Source organism: Sphaerodactylus townsendi, linkage group LG03, assembly GCF_021028975.2.
Source record: "Sphaerodactylus townsendi isolate TG3544 linkage group LG03, MPM_Stown_v2.3, whole genome shotgun sequence".
Taxonomy (NCBI): Eukaryota; Metazoa; Chordata; class Lepidosauria; order Squamata; family Sphaerodactylidae; genus Sphaerodactylus; species Sphaerodactylus townsendi.
The window spans coordinates 108,802,399-108,819,292 of NC_059427.1; the positions used below are offsets into that span (position 1 = coordinate 108,802,399).

Genomic DNA, 16,894 nt, shown 5'->3' on the forward strand with positions numbered 1-16,894 from the left:
AACCTGACCTTGTACAGCTTCAAGGAGGAAGAAATGGACCTCTTTCACACCCTGAAAAAATGCTGCCAGGTCACTTTTTTGAGGGCAGTAATACAGTCTACCCTGTGCTGCAGCTGAAGACCTCAAATTGGATTGAGGCCTCTCAGCTCATGGAAACAAAGCCTTGTTCTCAGATCTTTGGCATAACTTCATATTTTTGTTAACAGCTGATAAGCAATGAAAAACAGAAAACACACACTAACCACTTCCCTTACTGAATATACCCCCTCACAAGGCACGTAACTTCATCTTCCCGTGCACGAAAACCTCAGTTCTGATCCACATAACTTATGACTGTTAAACTTTGCCCCTCACAGAGTGGAGACCGATGCCTCAGCTTCTATAGTGTTAAAATTGCTCTTTCCTCCATTTGCTCTGTTGCAGAACATTCAAGAAAAGGTGCTGAAGAAATATCCCTGTTCTTCAATAGCTACAGCCCCATTTATTTTCAGGACATTCCAAGCACCGCATGATGACAGCTGTCAACGTTTGTGAATTTTATATTGAAGGAGGGGATATTTTCTACAAAGCTGATTTATATACATCTAGTGTCTTAATATGGCTTCTCTGTGTAATGTCTGAAAGCTCGAGGAACCATCAGAGTGAGGTACTGCCTTATGTGGCCCTTACCCATCTGTGCCATGAGGTACAACTCTAATCCTAATATCCAAAGGACTGGGACATGCTACCCAAAACCTTTGCAAGCAGGAGAAAGCAGAAATATGTCTCACCAGCAGGCTAACACACAGATCTTCTGTGCGAGCAATCCCAAAAAGTTGCAATTGTTATAGGAAGAGCAAAACCAGGGCTCGTTTCCCCCAAATCTCTGTGGGTGTCTCATTCTCAAAGCTGAGGGTGGCAATTGCTTCCCCCCGAGAATGGTTTCGAGGACCCAGATACCTGACCCCCCACAGGACACTTTTGCACATGCAGAATAATGCACTTTCAATCCACTTTCAATGGACTTTGCAGCTGGATTTTACTGTGCGAAACAGCAAAATCCACTTGCAAACCATTGTGAAAGTGGATTGAAAGTGCATTATTCTGCATGTGCAAAAGTGCCCACAGAATGTCCTTCTCAATTCAACAGGTACCTCTGAATCAGTACTATCTGGATCCCACCTCTCTTGCCTTCTGCCCTATGAAAACCGCCAGCAGAAAAATAGCCCGATTATGAAACAGAAGATGGTGCAGGAGGGATCTTATCCTCGTTTTCTGAGCCTCACAGTTCAAGCGTCCAGTCAGAACAGATTCTACTCCAGCAAGTTCTTCTACTACCCCTCAACTGGAAATACACTACGGCTACAGGTAAGAATCGGGCACCGGAAGACCATGAGAGGTCTGACAGGGCAAACATATGACCATCTAATTTCTGTTGTTTTAAAGAAGTCCCCAACATGAAGAAGTAAGGGATTATTTTGGGCTAAATCCTGTTTTGTTTTTTTAAAAAAATGGCTTTCTTGATGCCAGGATTATAGTGAAGTTCTGTTTTTCCCTTTCTTAAATACTGGAAGAAAATGAACAAGCATTTATCCTAGCACCAGACACGCTTTGGTAAATAAAATGCCATTGACAAAACTTTGTTCACGCTCAAAACAAAAGAATAGGAACCCCTGAGATCAAAAAGAATTGAAGAAAAAATCACTTAAACTGAGCTACTCTTGAATGAGAATAACCCTCAAACCTTCCCTTTCTGTCTCCCCCCACCCGCCACCCGCCCCACCAGCCCTAGGAAAAAAGGAAACCAATACAACAGCAATAGCTAAGCTCAGATTCTAAAGCAGCAGCTATTCCCAACCCTATTCCCCCTCAGCAAATACAATCCCAAAAACACAAATAAAAAAGGACATATAATAATGCAAGGATTGGCAAAGGGGTGCAGGAGGCAGCCCGCAGCGCCAGAAGTCCAAACTTAATAAATAAGTGGTAAAAAAAATATCTTTTTCTTTTTCCTTTTTGCATGTCTTGTGTCTGTTCACAGTGCATGAGCAACAGTCACTGTTGTGTGGCCTGGAGCCTCCAGTCATGGCGGAGAGAGAAGCAGGGAGCGCGCGCACACTTGTTGACAGCTCTTCATGGCAGGTGGTTGGTTAATCACAGGAAGAGACAAAGGCCCTTTTGCTTAAAGCTTCGTATCTTGGGCTGTCTGGTGCTGAGATGCAAAGAGGGGAAGCAAGACACCTGCATTAGAGACAGACCAGACAACTCCCCCAACTCTTCTGGGCAATACTGATGGAGAAGACAAAACAGACAAGGGTGACTGAGCCCATGTTGCTGAAGAGTTGCTCTGAAGAGAGTAGGTGCCTGTTGTGTTGTGGTGCTCTCTCCTGCCCCTCCTTGTGAGCGATGACTGCCAAGGAGGCCTTCTCTGGCGTGACAGCCACACTGCATGGCTACCTGGTGAAGAACGGCAGATGGTGCTGGCTGAGGATGCTGCTTGTGCGGGGTGACTCTGTCTTAGCCATGACATCTTTGAACCAGGATGCCACATCGACTTCCAGTGTCTCATAACGCTTGATGAAGTTGTGTTCCTGTAAAGGCACAGAAAGAAAAAATAACCTAACCAGGAATCTCACTATCTCCAAAAAGACTACAAAGGATTTATTGCCAGCTATGCCAAATGGAGTGAGATTCACTAAAGGACTGGTCGCTGACAGGAAGGAGAGGTCAAGAAATGAAATAAACACAAATCATGGACAAGGTAGCTGCTGTGCGATGGGGGCGAATGTTCGTCACAGCAAGATTTCTTGTATGAATCTATTTCCTGGAGTCCCACTTTCACTTTCCATTCTTTCTGCAGCAAGCGAGATCACTTCTAGTGCATCTTTTAACTTGCTTCGTTGCCAGAGTGGGCAGATTTGCCAGTGAATACAGCTTTGCCCGAGACATCTTTCCTTCCCTCGTGGCCAGCCTTCCCTCGTGGCTTCACCCTGCTGCCCATCCCTTCCCCCCATGTCCATCCTCCTTGTTGCTGGCTCCTTCCTCCTTCTCTATGTGCTCAATAGAGATATCAATGTATCAATATAATAACGAAGAAGTCTTTCCCTAGGCACAGTGCAAGCAGCAGCTGTTTTTGGCTCCACACCATCTCCCCACTCTCTACTTCCCAATGATCAGGAAGGCTTTTTAAAGAGCTTTATTTTACACAAGCCTCTATTTTAAACCAAGTCTCTCTCTTCCCCAGCAGCAGAGATGGAGAATGTGCACATGGGTGTGGTGGGGAGGAGGGGAGGCAAAGAGAATATCGACTGTAGCAAATTGTCCCCCTCTTCAGCAGAATGTTGTCCAGGGAACTGCTTGGCCTCTTTCATTGGGAGGGGGCGCGTTATTTTTGGGGAGGGCTACAATATCAATATAACTGTGATAATTGATATAGCAATTTAAAGGGCTTTCACAAAGACAGCAATCTTGAGATCTGTGCCTTTAAGGCTGATTTGGTGGATGGAGCTAAGAGAACTAAGGAAAGGAGAGGCTGGACCGACTTCAACAAGCAGCTGGGGGGAAGGCATTGGGCAGTCTCCTCACATGTAAACAGAGAAATGCGAGGAGACCACACTGCAGGTCCACTGCACAGCCAACAGCCTCAAGGTAAGCATTCCATGTATAATGGGCCAAAAGCAAGCAACCAGATTATCTAGTTTGGCTTTAAGAAACAAGGTGTAGGTAAAGAAGAATACCACAAGATTCATTCCAGCCTGCCTGCCAACGGTTACAGGCTAGTTCTGGTTACTTTCTGGAGCGAGCTCTTCAAACATTTGACAGAAGAACCACCCCTGAAATTTTTAATGTTAACAATAGAGTTCTCTCTAATACTCACAAGTAGCTTGTTGTACTTTGGTCTCTTCCTGTGATCTTTAGTAAGGCTGCAAAGACAGAAAATCTACAGTCAATTCTTTCTAGGGAGAGGAGTAAAAAAATTATGGATTCATAAGTATGTCTCCGTTACTTGGAACCCTTTTAACAGAACTTAGATAGTCTATTCTACCATTAGAAGTTCACTGTCCTGCCACAAAAAGCTACAGGGTCTGTCTCCTATGTGCCAAACCCTTCTATCCCATAACAACCTGCACCAACCAACCAGCGGCGGGAGTAAGACATATAAGCCTGAAGCTCTCTAGCATAAAATGATCAACCCCTGTAGAGTTGTTCTCACACCAGCTGATGGTACAGCAGTCTCCCTGATAACAAAAGTGGAAAAGGGAGAGAATGAAAGAACATGGCCAATTTCCATTTCCTCTGCTTCAAGCACCAGCTGTACCAACACTTGCTAGGGATGTTCTAGGCAGATCTTGCATTGAGCAGAGCGCTGGACTAGATGGCCTGCATGGTCCCTTCCCAATTCTATTACAGGCTTTTGGCTAGTTCAAGGACAACAAACAAAATTCCCTGCTCTTCTAGAGCCAGTAGAGAAGCAGGCTGGGATCTAAAGCTTAGTGGACAGAGAGGAGGCAAGGGTGAAGGGCCAACCATGTGCATCAAGCAGATTTAACTGAACATGTCCAGGATTAGCTGCCCAGGATGGGGGTTTGCTTTCTGGAAAAATGTTACCAATTTAGCAAAAACAAGCAGGAATTTTGTTGCACCTTGCGGCTAACAACATTTTACTTTGGCATAAGCTTTTGTGAACTAGAGTTCACATCTTCAGACTCTTGCTGTAACAGACTATCATAGCTATCCCTCTGGGATTGTTACCAATGTACGCTGAACTCAAATCTTTTGCAATGGTGTATTATCAGTTTTACCAAGCACAACTGTTCTAATTCCCTTCAGCACACTGTAAACAGAACCAGAGGCAGAGTTAAACACCAGATAGTGAGCAGGTGCTTAGCAAGGGTGGTAAAAAACCAGCACGGCTCCAGCAATCACAGGCCTAGCTGGCCAATTGCTGACTGACAGCCCTAATGGCAATAACAGCATATTTCACTTGACAGTTCGCTCACCAGTCTTTAACAAAGGACTGAAAGTCTATGGAAAATCCCATGTTGTTTGGGAGAAGTGGAGGATCTTCTTGCAACACCTTGGTGAGGACCTCAAAGTCCGTTTTACAGTTCTTGTAGGGAAACTGACCCGTAGCCAGCTCAACCTGCACAAGGGACACACATTGGGGAGACAGAGAGCAAGATGGAAACAATTGTTATGATTCAGCAGCAGCAGCACTTCATTCACTAATGGGAAGGTTTCCCCCCACTTCCATAAACTGCCTTGGATGTGGACCAGGGGTCTGCAACCTGTGGCTCTCCAGATGTTCATGAACTACAATTCCCATCAGCCCCTGCCAGCATGGCCAACTGTGGTTGTGGTTTTGTGGTTCATGGTTGTGGGAATTGTGGTTCATGAACATCTGAAGAGCCGCAGGTTGCAGACCCCTGATCTAGACTGTTTCCTTGGAGGCAAAGATTTCTGCTTGTGGAGTGTGATTTTCCTGCCTCTCCCTTCCCAAGACAGCCCAAAATACCCCTAGTGTAGAGATCGGGGTGGGGTATCTTCTCAATGAAAAGAATGGGATGTGTGTCTTCAGACTGCTGTGGGAAAAGGCAAAATCATGCTCCATGGGTAGAAATTCTTGTGTCCCTGGAAATGCTAGTCTGAATCTAACCTACTATCAAGTTGTGCTCTCAAAATGCACAATTCCCCATTGTAAGATAATACAAATAACCATAGGCATGCCTCCAGGTTTAAAATCAACATATTTATTTTGATAGGCTATTCCAGCAGCAGTAGATTAAGCTCTGACAAACTAAGTCAGAACTTTTTTCACCTGCAGTCATCTTCACAGAACTGCAAAATGTAATTGAAACCCAACATCAACACCTGAATCTCGACAGACCAGTAACTACCTCATCCCTACCTGGCAATACAGGCAGATCCAAAGAGCAGAAGTTCTTCACCTCCAAAATACAGATTGGGGAAGCCTTCAATAGTGGCACATTACAGAGAGGAAATGTAGAAAGGAGTTGTCATTTGACTTTGCTTAACTCAACAGCTGCAGTCCTCTCTGAATGTGATAGCTCCAGCTTTATTTTCACACCTCACTCTTTTTAAAAACAAACATAAAAGCATCACCTTTTCTACATCTGTTATGTATATTAAAAGCTGAGATATGATCCTAAAAGTTCCCCCCAAATCACAGAGCCAAATTATATTTCATTAAAGAAAGAAAAGAGGCTTCCCTTACCAGAGAAATGCCAAGGCTCCACACATCTGCCCGAATATCATAATCTGGTTTTGAAGGATCAGGGGGATCTATTCTCTCAGGCTAGAAACAGAAAGATTATTACAAATTTAGTCAAAACAGCATCTGACCGTTGCTCATTTCTTACCTGAACCTACCAAGATTCACCTAAGATTACAAAAAGGCAACTGTGTCACACAGGCAAAATGCAACAAGCTTTTCTGCTCAAACAGCAACTGCACAATCAGTTACAGCACAATATCCCAGAATTCAGGTCAAAATTAAATTACAATGTTCTATAACGAAACACAAGAGATGTTACTGTCAGGTTACTGTCAGGCCCAAAGAAGTTTAAAACAGGCCTGATCCAGACGTGCCAAAGAGCTCACCCGGCAACATTATATATAACCTACACTGAACAACCTGAAGGAAGAGCGGTATACTCAGGTAACAAAAGCTAAGAAAACTTTAATTCAGCAAGGCAACAGTGAGACACCTGGTGGCATTTTGCTACTTGCCCCTTACCGCCATATATGCTGCACAACCAGCACTCCGAGTTTTGGCTTTTGAGTCCACCAGTCTCCCACTGATACCAAAGTCACAGAGTTTGATTTGGCCCCTCTCATCTAACAAGATATTGGAAGGTTTCACATCTCTGTGGATGACGCCATGCTTTTCTTTCAGGTAGTAGAGTGCCTTGACAATCTGAAAGCAGTAGAGACACAAATGCTGAAGAAAAACAGGTGTTCTTGATAAACTATGTAACAGCATTAGCACAGCACTGATTACCAGCACTGCATGATAGAGGCATGCTTGAAAAAATGCCATTTTGTTCAGTTGGTTGGAGAACTAACTAAATAACTAAGGTTATTTACACTCTAGACTTTGACTTGGGTCCTCTGCATCACAAATGGAGCAGCGCTGAATCAACAATGACTTCCCTGCTTCCCCCAGGGTCAGTGGATCCCCAAGAAAATCAAGGGAGTCAAATTATAGGGCTGCAATGAAAAAGCACAACTGCCCGATGCACATTGAAAGGGTATGGAGAATCAACAACTTGGAATCCAGGATTTCATGACACTTGGAAAATGGAAAATGTTTTCGACTAAGCCAAATTTCATGTCATGAGCCAGCTTCAACAGCATTCTTTTGGCTCATACAAGTTACGCAACACTTTTAGGACTACAATTAGAGAGAGAAACAAAATATTGATAAAGCTGTGCTCTTACTGTTTCTTCTTGCAACCCTGAGAAGAAATCTACCATCCACTATACACCAGACAATGAATTATCCAACTTTCATCATTTTCAGTAGGATCTGCTATTTTTCAAATTATCCTGCTTTTATGCATGGAGGCTTGACTCCAGCTTACAGTAAAATTTAAAAACACAACAACAAAAATAACAATAAAAAATCAGGTAGGTAGCAGAGCTCCAAACCCAGATATGCCTCAAGGAACAGAAAACGTGTATGACCATCTGTTGAATTACCAATGGCAGTGAACTACACAGCAGGGCTCCTCCTGATTGCCCCTCTTTATGAAGCCCAGCCTACCACTTGGCCTTTGAGGTCAGGAGGGTTCCTAGACTTTCAGAATGTGCTTTCTAAGGTTTCGCAAAGGGTCCACAAAGACGAGAGGAGAATGGAAAGGCCTGATTCTATTAATTATTTCTACTTGCTATGTTCTGTCCCAATTCACTGAATATGGCTATGTGTGGGTACAGGATTCCTCAACATGGCACCTGTGGGTACCATAGTGACTGGTGTCCATTTGAGTTTCCCCCAAAGCAAGGAACCATGTCTGGTTTTCCTCCATCTCACTGCAGCAGGATGTACGTCACAAGAATCCAGGAGGTATCATCTTTGAGTCTGTGTGGGGCACTCGTCTTTAGTCTTTAATTTTTTTTTCTCCTTTGTATTCTTAATTGGATATATTATATTATTTTATACTTGTTTGTTAATTTTGTAAGTCAATTTCATTGCACTGTGTTCAAAGTGTGAAAATGCTTTGACTACTTACCGCTACAGTCATCTTTCCCAAAATCCTCTCAGGGATAGGTCCCTGAATGCGTTTTTTCAGCTTCTCAGCACATGTGCCCATCAGTTCCATGGCTATAAAAACATCCGTCTATATGTAGGAAAATAACAGAAGCAAAAGTTGTAGGTTATTTGGACAAGGCTGTTCAGTTTGCCTTCACACACAGAGAGGATGGATGTGACAGCACTGTTTTTACTTACATTTGTGATGAAAGTCCCAAAGCACTGAACTATGTAGGGACAGTCGTGACTCTTCAGCACTACATCCAAGTCCATCAGGATTCTCTTGTTCTCCTCTTTATTACCAGAACGGCGCATTTGCTAAGCAGAAGGAAATATCAGAGGGCCTATGTGAAGATTATGTACAAAAGTGACAAGATATTGCCTCACAGATCTTGAGGACTGTACTGAAAAGCTTCCTCCCATTCATTTCTCTACTACAGGTGTCAAACTCACAGCTCTCCAGATGTTATGGACTACAGTTCCCATCATCCTCTGCCAGCATGGAGTCCATAACATCTGGAGGGCCGCGAGTTTGACACCTGTGACAGCGCAAACAAATGCCAAACAGCCACCAGTGAATCCTTGTGCAACCCCATCGGCTTTCTTTGCCATTCATTTTGAAACTCCTGCGTTTGAAAGGCCTGTCTCACCTTCACTGCTATGATGTGCCCCGTCTTCTTGAAACGCATTTTCCACACTTGTCCACATGTCCCGCTGCCAATCTCACCCAGGTTTTCTAGGTCATTGATTTCTGCTTGATATCTCTGCAAAGAAACGAGACCATACCAGTTAGAGGGAAAGAGAAGATACCACTCAGCTGCTTACTGAAGATACAGGGACTGGATAACTTTTAGCGCAGTCAACACTTAAGCAGACTTCAAGTTGTTGTATTCCTCTTTTCTGCCTATTAACTTGCTTCATGATGTCATACTGGCATGCCAGCCTTTCCATCTGCAACAATCAAACAGGAATGAAAGGCAGAGATCTCCCAATACTCTATCCAACCTGCAACAAAGATTGCTATCTTATATCCACGTGTTATTACATTCACCACTAAACTCCACCGGTCCTAAGTAAATCAACAGAATCGCTGTGCCAACTGCACCATTGCCCTTATCTGCTAAACCAAGTCAACATACCTGTCCTCCAATGGTCAAATAACCCGTCTGCTTCATAATTTCTTGCAGTTTCTGATCGATCTCTATACTAAAGAGAGAGAAAATAATACTATAGAGAAGCTGCCATCTACAACATGGGACAATCAGCCCCAACTCTCTGCTGAAGCCACTATTGAAATCTAGATGATACTCTAAGCCAGGGGTGTCCAACATGGTGTCTGTGGGCACAACGGTGCCTGCCAGCAGCTTTCAAGGTGCCCACCAAGTGCTTTTAGAAAGTGGGTGAACACACGTGAGGCTTTTGACCAGAAAGGCTTCAGACTGGATGCAATTTTTTAAAATGCTGTTTTGGCAGCAGCTGCCACCACATCACAAGGATCTTTACTTTGTGTCTGAGGGTAAGCTTCCGTAACTTTTGGGGGGCTGGCTCTGCTCCCCACAGCAGCCATTGAGTGGCTGCACCCACCATTCTGTGTCAGAATTCTGAAGGCGCCTGCAGGCTCGAAAAGGTTGGGGACCCCGATCTACACACACAGGTTTTGAAGATGCCACGTGAATTCACAGATTGTAGCTTCAAAAGACAAAAGCTCTTCTTGATACAAGAATATCAAGTATTAACTGAGGTTAAGTAAAGTGCTCCTGTTACATTATGAATTTGAAGTAAGCAATAGTCTTTTGCCATCTGTCAGGGCTCTTATTACCAATATTCCCACTACTGTATACTTATATAAATGTTACAAATTGTTATTTAGTAGGCTAAATGGCATAGTTTATAAATAGAGTGTATAGTTCTGATGGTGAACAGTGATACCGTTAATGAGCATTTGAGAACCAAATATATGAATTTAAAATGGTATGAACCACAAGCCTATTTCCAAAGTCCTATTAATTACATCCAAAGAATGTGGGCCTCTTGGATTCAGGTATCAGAGAAGGCCACTCGTATCAAGTGGCAGATAAGGTACGGCAGCATTTTAAAGCAATCTGATCAAAGTGCCTAATGAGCATCTGGCCTTCAGCAAGCTAATGCTTATGTGGATTATGAGGGCTTTCCGGGTTGTTCACGGACCATTCACTATCACACATGCCAGGGCCACCAATTTAATAGCCCCCAAACAGAAAGGCAACAGAGGACTGTCTCTTGCCCAGCTATTCAGTAGGATGGAAGGTCTGGCAAAGGGGAATAAATTCAACAGTCACACCTGTCCAGTTCAGATGAACTCTGCTTACCTCTCCATGCTCCTGTGCATGAGGAAGGATGGCTGAGGCAGACCCAGCATGTTACGGGGGCGCGATGGATGAGTGGGATGCTGAGGTGAGCTCTCCAACGAGGAGGACCGACTGCTGCCATCATTGGCTAAGGGAAGCTGCAATGCTGAAAGAGAAGAAAAAAGGAAGTCCAACAGAGGCAGGAATTGCTTAGAGGTCTGGTTGGAAGCTTTTGCAGCCTAAATCCCCAGTGCCTGCAGGACTGAACATAGAGTTCTGCAGAACCTCACCACAAGTCTTAAGAAAAAGTCAACTGTATTTCTAACAGCCCATTAGCCTATCACGGTTGTTCTCCTAGCTGCCTTTGACTACCACTGCGTCTAGTTCTAAATACTTTATTTGTGCCTCAAAATGGTTACAATGAGGATACTACCACCAACCACCAAGAAAGGCACTAGTGCACATCTCTGTGTTTGCTCTTATAAGTCCCCTGTACAAGCACGGAGTCATTACTGACCCATGGGGTGACATCAAACTACAACATTTACTAGGCATATTTATGGGGTGGCTTGCCATTGCCTTCTCCAGTCATCTACAAGCTGGCTACTCATTTTACTGACCTCAGAAGGATGGAAGGCTGAGTCAACCTTGAGCCAGCTCCCTGCTCAGGTTGTGAGCAGAGCTTGGACTGCAGTACTGCAGTTTACACTCTGCACCAAGGGCCTCCACATATACTTTGCTCTTATACTTTAAGATTACAGACACTGACTTCCTGTGGGAGGCTCTCTGGAAACACTTCTGGGGATAGGTGGACAATTTAACATTCCTTTAATATCTCACCATGAAGAGATGTGGCCCATTTTAACTTTGGGGACTGACAGAAATTATTAATTCAGGGAACCACACAGCCACATCACAGTCAAACAGGAATCCAGTACTATACATGCAGCATTAACATGTAGGCATCACAGACAGGGTAGATGATGCATTATTGTACTGAATGCTGGATGGGTAGGCACCAGTGATTCAGTTTAGATATTAAGGAGGTTGACACAGATCCTGAATGGACCAAACGTTTACAGCAGGGGTGATGAATGTATTTGTTACAAGGGCGAGATATGATATAAATGTGACTTGGGCTGGGTCCTGCAGGGGGTGGCTGATGAGTCCTCAGCAGGCTTACCAGCCAAGATCAGCACTAGGGGTGGGTGGGGGTGACTACTTCAACTGGTATGCCGGCAGATCCAGCCCCTGAGCCGCATGTTTGACCCCTCTGGATTACAGGCTTTAAACTGATTCTAAACAGAACAAGAGATCAAGGAGGGAGAATGGTTTGGTTTAAAATTAAGCCCATTTAACCATCTCCTAAAAAGACTTCTAATCAAAAGCCTAAGGATGAAGCTGTATTTCCTGCCTACTTTATTGACCAAGACAGCATATTCTGGCAGGGGGCAATGCAAGAGCTCTTCAGGCCAGGGCCAGTAACACTCTTCCAACTTTGTCAGAAGTCTTCACACCTGAGGCCCAGCAGGAACAAACGCTGCAAGGACAACCAGTTACCTTAAAACTAGACATACATCTAAAATGGGAACCTTCAGGACTGGATTAAGAAGCCACATTACAATGGAAGCATTAAAGGCATGCCTAGCAGGAGGCCATGCTTTGTAGGTCTTAGTAACAATGGTTAGCAGCTGAATGGTTAGATCCAGCACAATACATGCAATGATTTCAAAATACTTTATATTTTATCTTTCCTGCTACCCTCTGACATGTTATCCAGGCTGCCCTAAGAAACCTTTAGCCTAAGAGCAGGAGGACGGGGAAAGCAATTGGCAGATGCAAGATGTTGACATGCCGGACTGCACAACTCTGAAGGCCATGTCTTAACCCTAGACAATACGTTCAAGCTAAATACAAACAACAGAGTTGCAGCTCATACTCCTGCCTGCCTGGATCATTTTCAAAATTTACAGCCGCCAAATGCCTCTGTAATCATTCAGTCTGGCAGGATTTGCCTGTATGTAAAACGAAGACACCCCACCCCCATTCTCCATAAACCACAGTAATGTTGAGAACTTGTGCCCATGGCTTCGTTATCATGACTGTTCCTCAATGTAAATCATCAACAAAATCTTTCTATCCCTTCAAAGTTACAGATAAATAATAGCAAATTGCAGCTACGTCATCACTCAGATTTCACACGGACGAAGGTGCCCCGATGCCTCTCCGAGCATCAATACCAGAACAATGCATTCATGTAGCAATCTCGATTCAAAACGGATTGCTCCAAATTTTGCACGGGATACTTAGCAAATGATCCCATTCTCCATGCTTACATCCCCCACCTTCTAACCTCACATGATCAGAAGAGTATGATTAGTTGTGGCAGCCATGCAAAACAGACTACAGTGGCATGCATCATGTGAGCTAAAACCCTGGGCACAGGTATGCTGCAGAGCTACAAGATGTTTGAACCAGCACAGTTGGATTTTTTTTTTTACTTTGAACAACTAATTCTCATGCAGTATTTACAGACCACTTCTGAAACCTCATGTTTAAAAACAGCTTGTCTTGTAGCAAAGGAAAGGGTGTGGTGAGTTCCTATTTGAAAAAGCAGTGTGGAAACTGGATTTTCACATTTAATTTCGCTGGATCCTGGCTGTGAATTTGAAGGAATAAAAAGATGTAAAAATCTGCAGCAAATGAAAAGGTACTGAAAAGCAAAAGCATGACTCCTCCCATTGGGCCAAATGTGGTTTGAACCTGAGCTCCTGAAGAGAAGAAATGTGGGTGCCTGAAACCATATGAGTTTCCAAATCCATTGCTCAGTGCAGGCCCAGAGCCCGGCCTGACGCACAGAGACAAAGTCGTAGTAACTCTGACAGGGGTCCCAATCTGGCACCTGCCAACTGTCTTTAGAAAGTAGATGGGAGTAGGTGAGGGTTTTCACCAGCAAGACTTCTGACTGGCTATGAAAGGTTTGATGGGCATGCAGATTTTAAAAAATGTTGCTTCCACAGCCAATGTCACCACAGCACCAGGATCTTTATCGCAAGACCAAAGGCTAGCCACAGCAGTCAATCTGTGACTGGCTCCACCTCTTCCAGCAGCCATTTTGTGGCTGAGCCCCACCATGCTGAGTCAAAATTTCAAAGGTGCCCGCAGGCTTGGAAAGGCTGGGAACCCCTGCTCTAAGAGATAAGACCCCCCACTTCTACCAAATGCTCCAAAAGCTCCATAGATCATCTATACATCTAATTCTCACATGTGCCCTCTGCCTGTGGATTCTGACATCCTGAGACGGAGGGCAAGCTCAGCCCAACAGGTTTTTCTGCAGACTTGGGCGATGCCCTAGATTTGCACAAAAATCTGAAGTTTGAAACAAACAAAAAAGAAGGGGGGAAGGATTTAAATCCAACTGACTTTTCTGTTGAAATTTTTCTATTTCTCAGTTGAAGTGGTGGGTGGCCACTGCCACAGAGAGTTGGGCTCAGCTGCCCAGACTATGTGGCTAGGCAAGCATTGTGAGGTGAGGGGACCATGAGCCCTCAGGCATCTGCATCAGGCACAGGCCCTGAAATGGCAGCTGTGGACTGGCCTGCCCGGTTCCCACAGCAATACAAGAACTGTGAAGGGAGGTGGCGGCGGCAGCCAGCTCATTCTCTCCAGCTGGTAGCTAATCAGCCTTGGAAAGCCATCAAGGGCTGGAGCATTCGGCCATCAAGGGCCCAGCATTATGGGGCAGGCATGAGGGAGGGAAGTCGGGCCTGTTCTGTCTTGGTCACTGACTGAGGGGCTCTGTCTTATATCTTCCTCCCCCCAGCGGCAGCTCCAACGATGGCGTTGGTGGCTTCCCCAATGCTGCCCCATCTGAGAACAGTGGATGTGGGGCACATTGCAATCAAGTTGAACATGGTGGTGCTGAAGGAACACATCACTTTCTGCAGTGCCAAGATCCAAGCTCTAAAGGAAGAGGTGTGTGTGGGTGTGTGGGGGGGAGGTGAGATTCTCTCTCCTATACAGCAGGACTGGGTGCTTCTAAGGGGTAAAGTGGGGAGATCATCAAGGGTGGGGAATGAGAGGAATGTCAAGAGACGGGACAGAAGGGAAATCAGTGTGGGTGAGAAGAGTGCCCAGAAAGAGGGGAGATGTGAGTTTGGGAAGAATGAGAGGAATGCCAAGGAAGAGGGAAGATTGGGAAATCAGCAAGGGTGGGGGTGAGAAGAGTGTCAAGGAAGGGGGAAGACTGGCGAGGGTGGCGGTGACAGGAATGCCAAGGGAGCGGGTAGGAAGGGAATCAGTAGTATTAATCCCCACATTACAGTTAGGGATTCGGCATGAGAAGTGGCCTACCCAAGACTGTACTAATATCTGAAGCAGGGATGGCTTCAGAAAGGGGAGAAGCAGATGGGATTAGAACCCCAACAGACTTTCAAATCCCACTGAAATCCATATTTCCAGTACCCAGAAGATACCAAGTGAGAAGATGACTGCATCTATTGGAAGTGTCCAAAAATGTCCATGCACAAGTCTAAAGGAAAACACGAAGATCACAACAGATAACAATGGAACATGCAACAGCTGATTTTAACCAACTCCAGAAAAAAGCTTTAGAAAATCTAAAAAGAAGCCATTAAGGAGAGCTGGTTATTTCTGGAGATAAACTAACTTCAGAAGCATAAGAACAGAAAGATTTTCAAAATACCAATGTAAAGTTCTGATAACTTGAAAAGGACCTGAAAGGAGGGGGAACACAAACATACAGGAAATTAACAGAAAAGAATGGAACCAGTGTTTATAAAAATGGTTAAAACAAGAAATGCTAGTAAGAAAACATAATTGATAGTATAAATATGGTGGAGTATGGGCCTTAATTTAAGATGTTATGTTGCAACGGTAAAAAAAACCCAATTCCCAAATGAAAACTATAAAAATATGCAGGATGGGTTGCCAGGCGAAGTTCAGTGGCTAATTCAGCAGGAAAGGATTTCTGTTAAATAATGGAACTGATATAAGTCCTGCCCAGCTAGAAGGGAATTTATTTTAGGAGTAACTGTAACCTAGCACTCATGAACCTAGATCTCATGATCAGGTAGAGAACCTGTGTTTAGGCTCCCATTTTTAACAGCATGCAGCTGCTTGTGTGGTGGAATGCTCCCTCACAAGAGGCTGGTTTTTTATGTTTTGTATGGTAGAGCATTCCAATTATTGGTCAAACTGGCCACTCAGTCATAATAAAGTTGTGGCAGTGATGATGGTCAAGAGAGTTCTGTCACCACTGAGTCAGAGCAATGAAATTCAGCAGATCTCTTCCAGGTTGTGAAGCAGCTCTTACCTCAGGCTCCCAAAAACGTAGATCTAGGAAACATTCAGGCACGCGATGAATCTCACAGATGAAACTCTTGCATCCACTATGACTTAGATTCCGCGGCTGGAGTAGTTCAACCTTGGGGTGTCACTGAAGCGCAGTTTTGTTCTAATTGTACGGATTACTTTCAGTCAGTGAGACCTGATGGACAAGCTGCTCAAAAGGGTGTGGCCCACTATATCTAGATTCAATCCTTGCCCATTCAGGCCACTGGTATTGAGCATGGTCCATGAGGCAATAAATGGTCTCTTTTTATGGCTTATGTTTTTTCGCTGTGCTGCGTCATCATGTAAAATAAAAATATTTTTACATATACCCACACAAACTGCCTCAGATAGATTCCTGGAAAGGTAGCATTTTTTAAAAAATCCAAATAAATCAATGAAGCTGCCCACACAACAAGGTTACATCAGCTGGTTGTGGTGGCCATGGTCTGGTGGATCTTGTTCCTAACGTTTTGCCTGCATCTGTAGCTGGCATCTTCAGAGGTGTATCACAGAGAAGCCACAGATGCAGGCGAAACGTTAGGAACAAGAACCCACCATAACCAGTTGAATCCGGCCATGAAAGCCTTCGACAATAAAAGGTTACATCAGTTTGCCAAAAGCTAGAGCTAATAAAATAACCTTTCAGCAAGATTTCCAACGTTCATCAGAAACATTTTATTTGCTCACTGAGTAAGTGCCTTACGGAGAAGCTCTAGTCTGGCACTATTTTCTTTGTAAGTAAATATATTTCATAGCATAGTTTTTAAGACTGAAAGGAGCTGCCATTGAATTCTAAAAAAGTTCTTCTAGCCATACAATCTTCCTTGTGATATTTTGGATGTTCCAGCCTGCGGAAGAACTCACTCAAGAACAATGCACTACAGTGAAATCCCATTTAGCTAAAAAGATATGATTTTTTCAAAATGTAGGACCAGTAATATACCTAATATTCCCACTGCTT

At 44.2% G+C, this 16,894-nt stretch overlaps 1 protein-coding gene across 2 annotated transcripts in view; it reads right to left on the reverse strand.

Annotated features, from left to right (window-relative positions):
• Positions 1-1,488: 1,488 nt before the first annotated feature.
• MAP2K7 (mitogen-activated protein kinase kinase 7) overlaps positions 1,489-16,894 on the reverse strand; it is a 34,990-nt gene continuing 19,584 nt past the window's right edge. For both annotated transcript variants that reach the window (XM_048488159.1, XM_048488158.1), the window contains 10 exons: positions 10,600-10,744; positions 9,391-9,457; positions 8,902-9,015; positions 8,450-8,569; positions 8,232-8,339; positions 6,737-6,916; positions 6,215-6,295; positions 4,980-5,122; positions 3,857-3,902; positions 1,489-2,570 (listed from right to left, as the gene is read on the reverse strand). In XM_048488159.1, the coding sequence (XP_048344116.1) occupies positions 2,433-2,570; positions 3,857-3,902; positions 4,980-5,122; positions 6,215-6,295; positions 6,737-6,916; positions 8,232-8,339; positions 8,450-8,569; positions 8,902-9,015; positions 9,391-9,457; positions 10,600-10,744 (1,142 nt within the window). In that variant the 3' untranslated portion in view covers positions 1,489-2,432. The remainder of the gene's footprint in view (positions 2,571-3,856; positions 3,903-4,979; positions 5,123-6,214; positions 6,296-6,736; positions 6,917-8,231; positions 8,340-8,449; positions 8,570-8,901; positions 9,016-9,390; positions 9,458-10,599; positions 10,745-16,894) is intronic.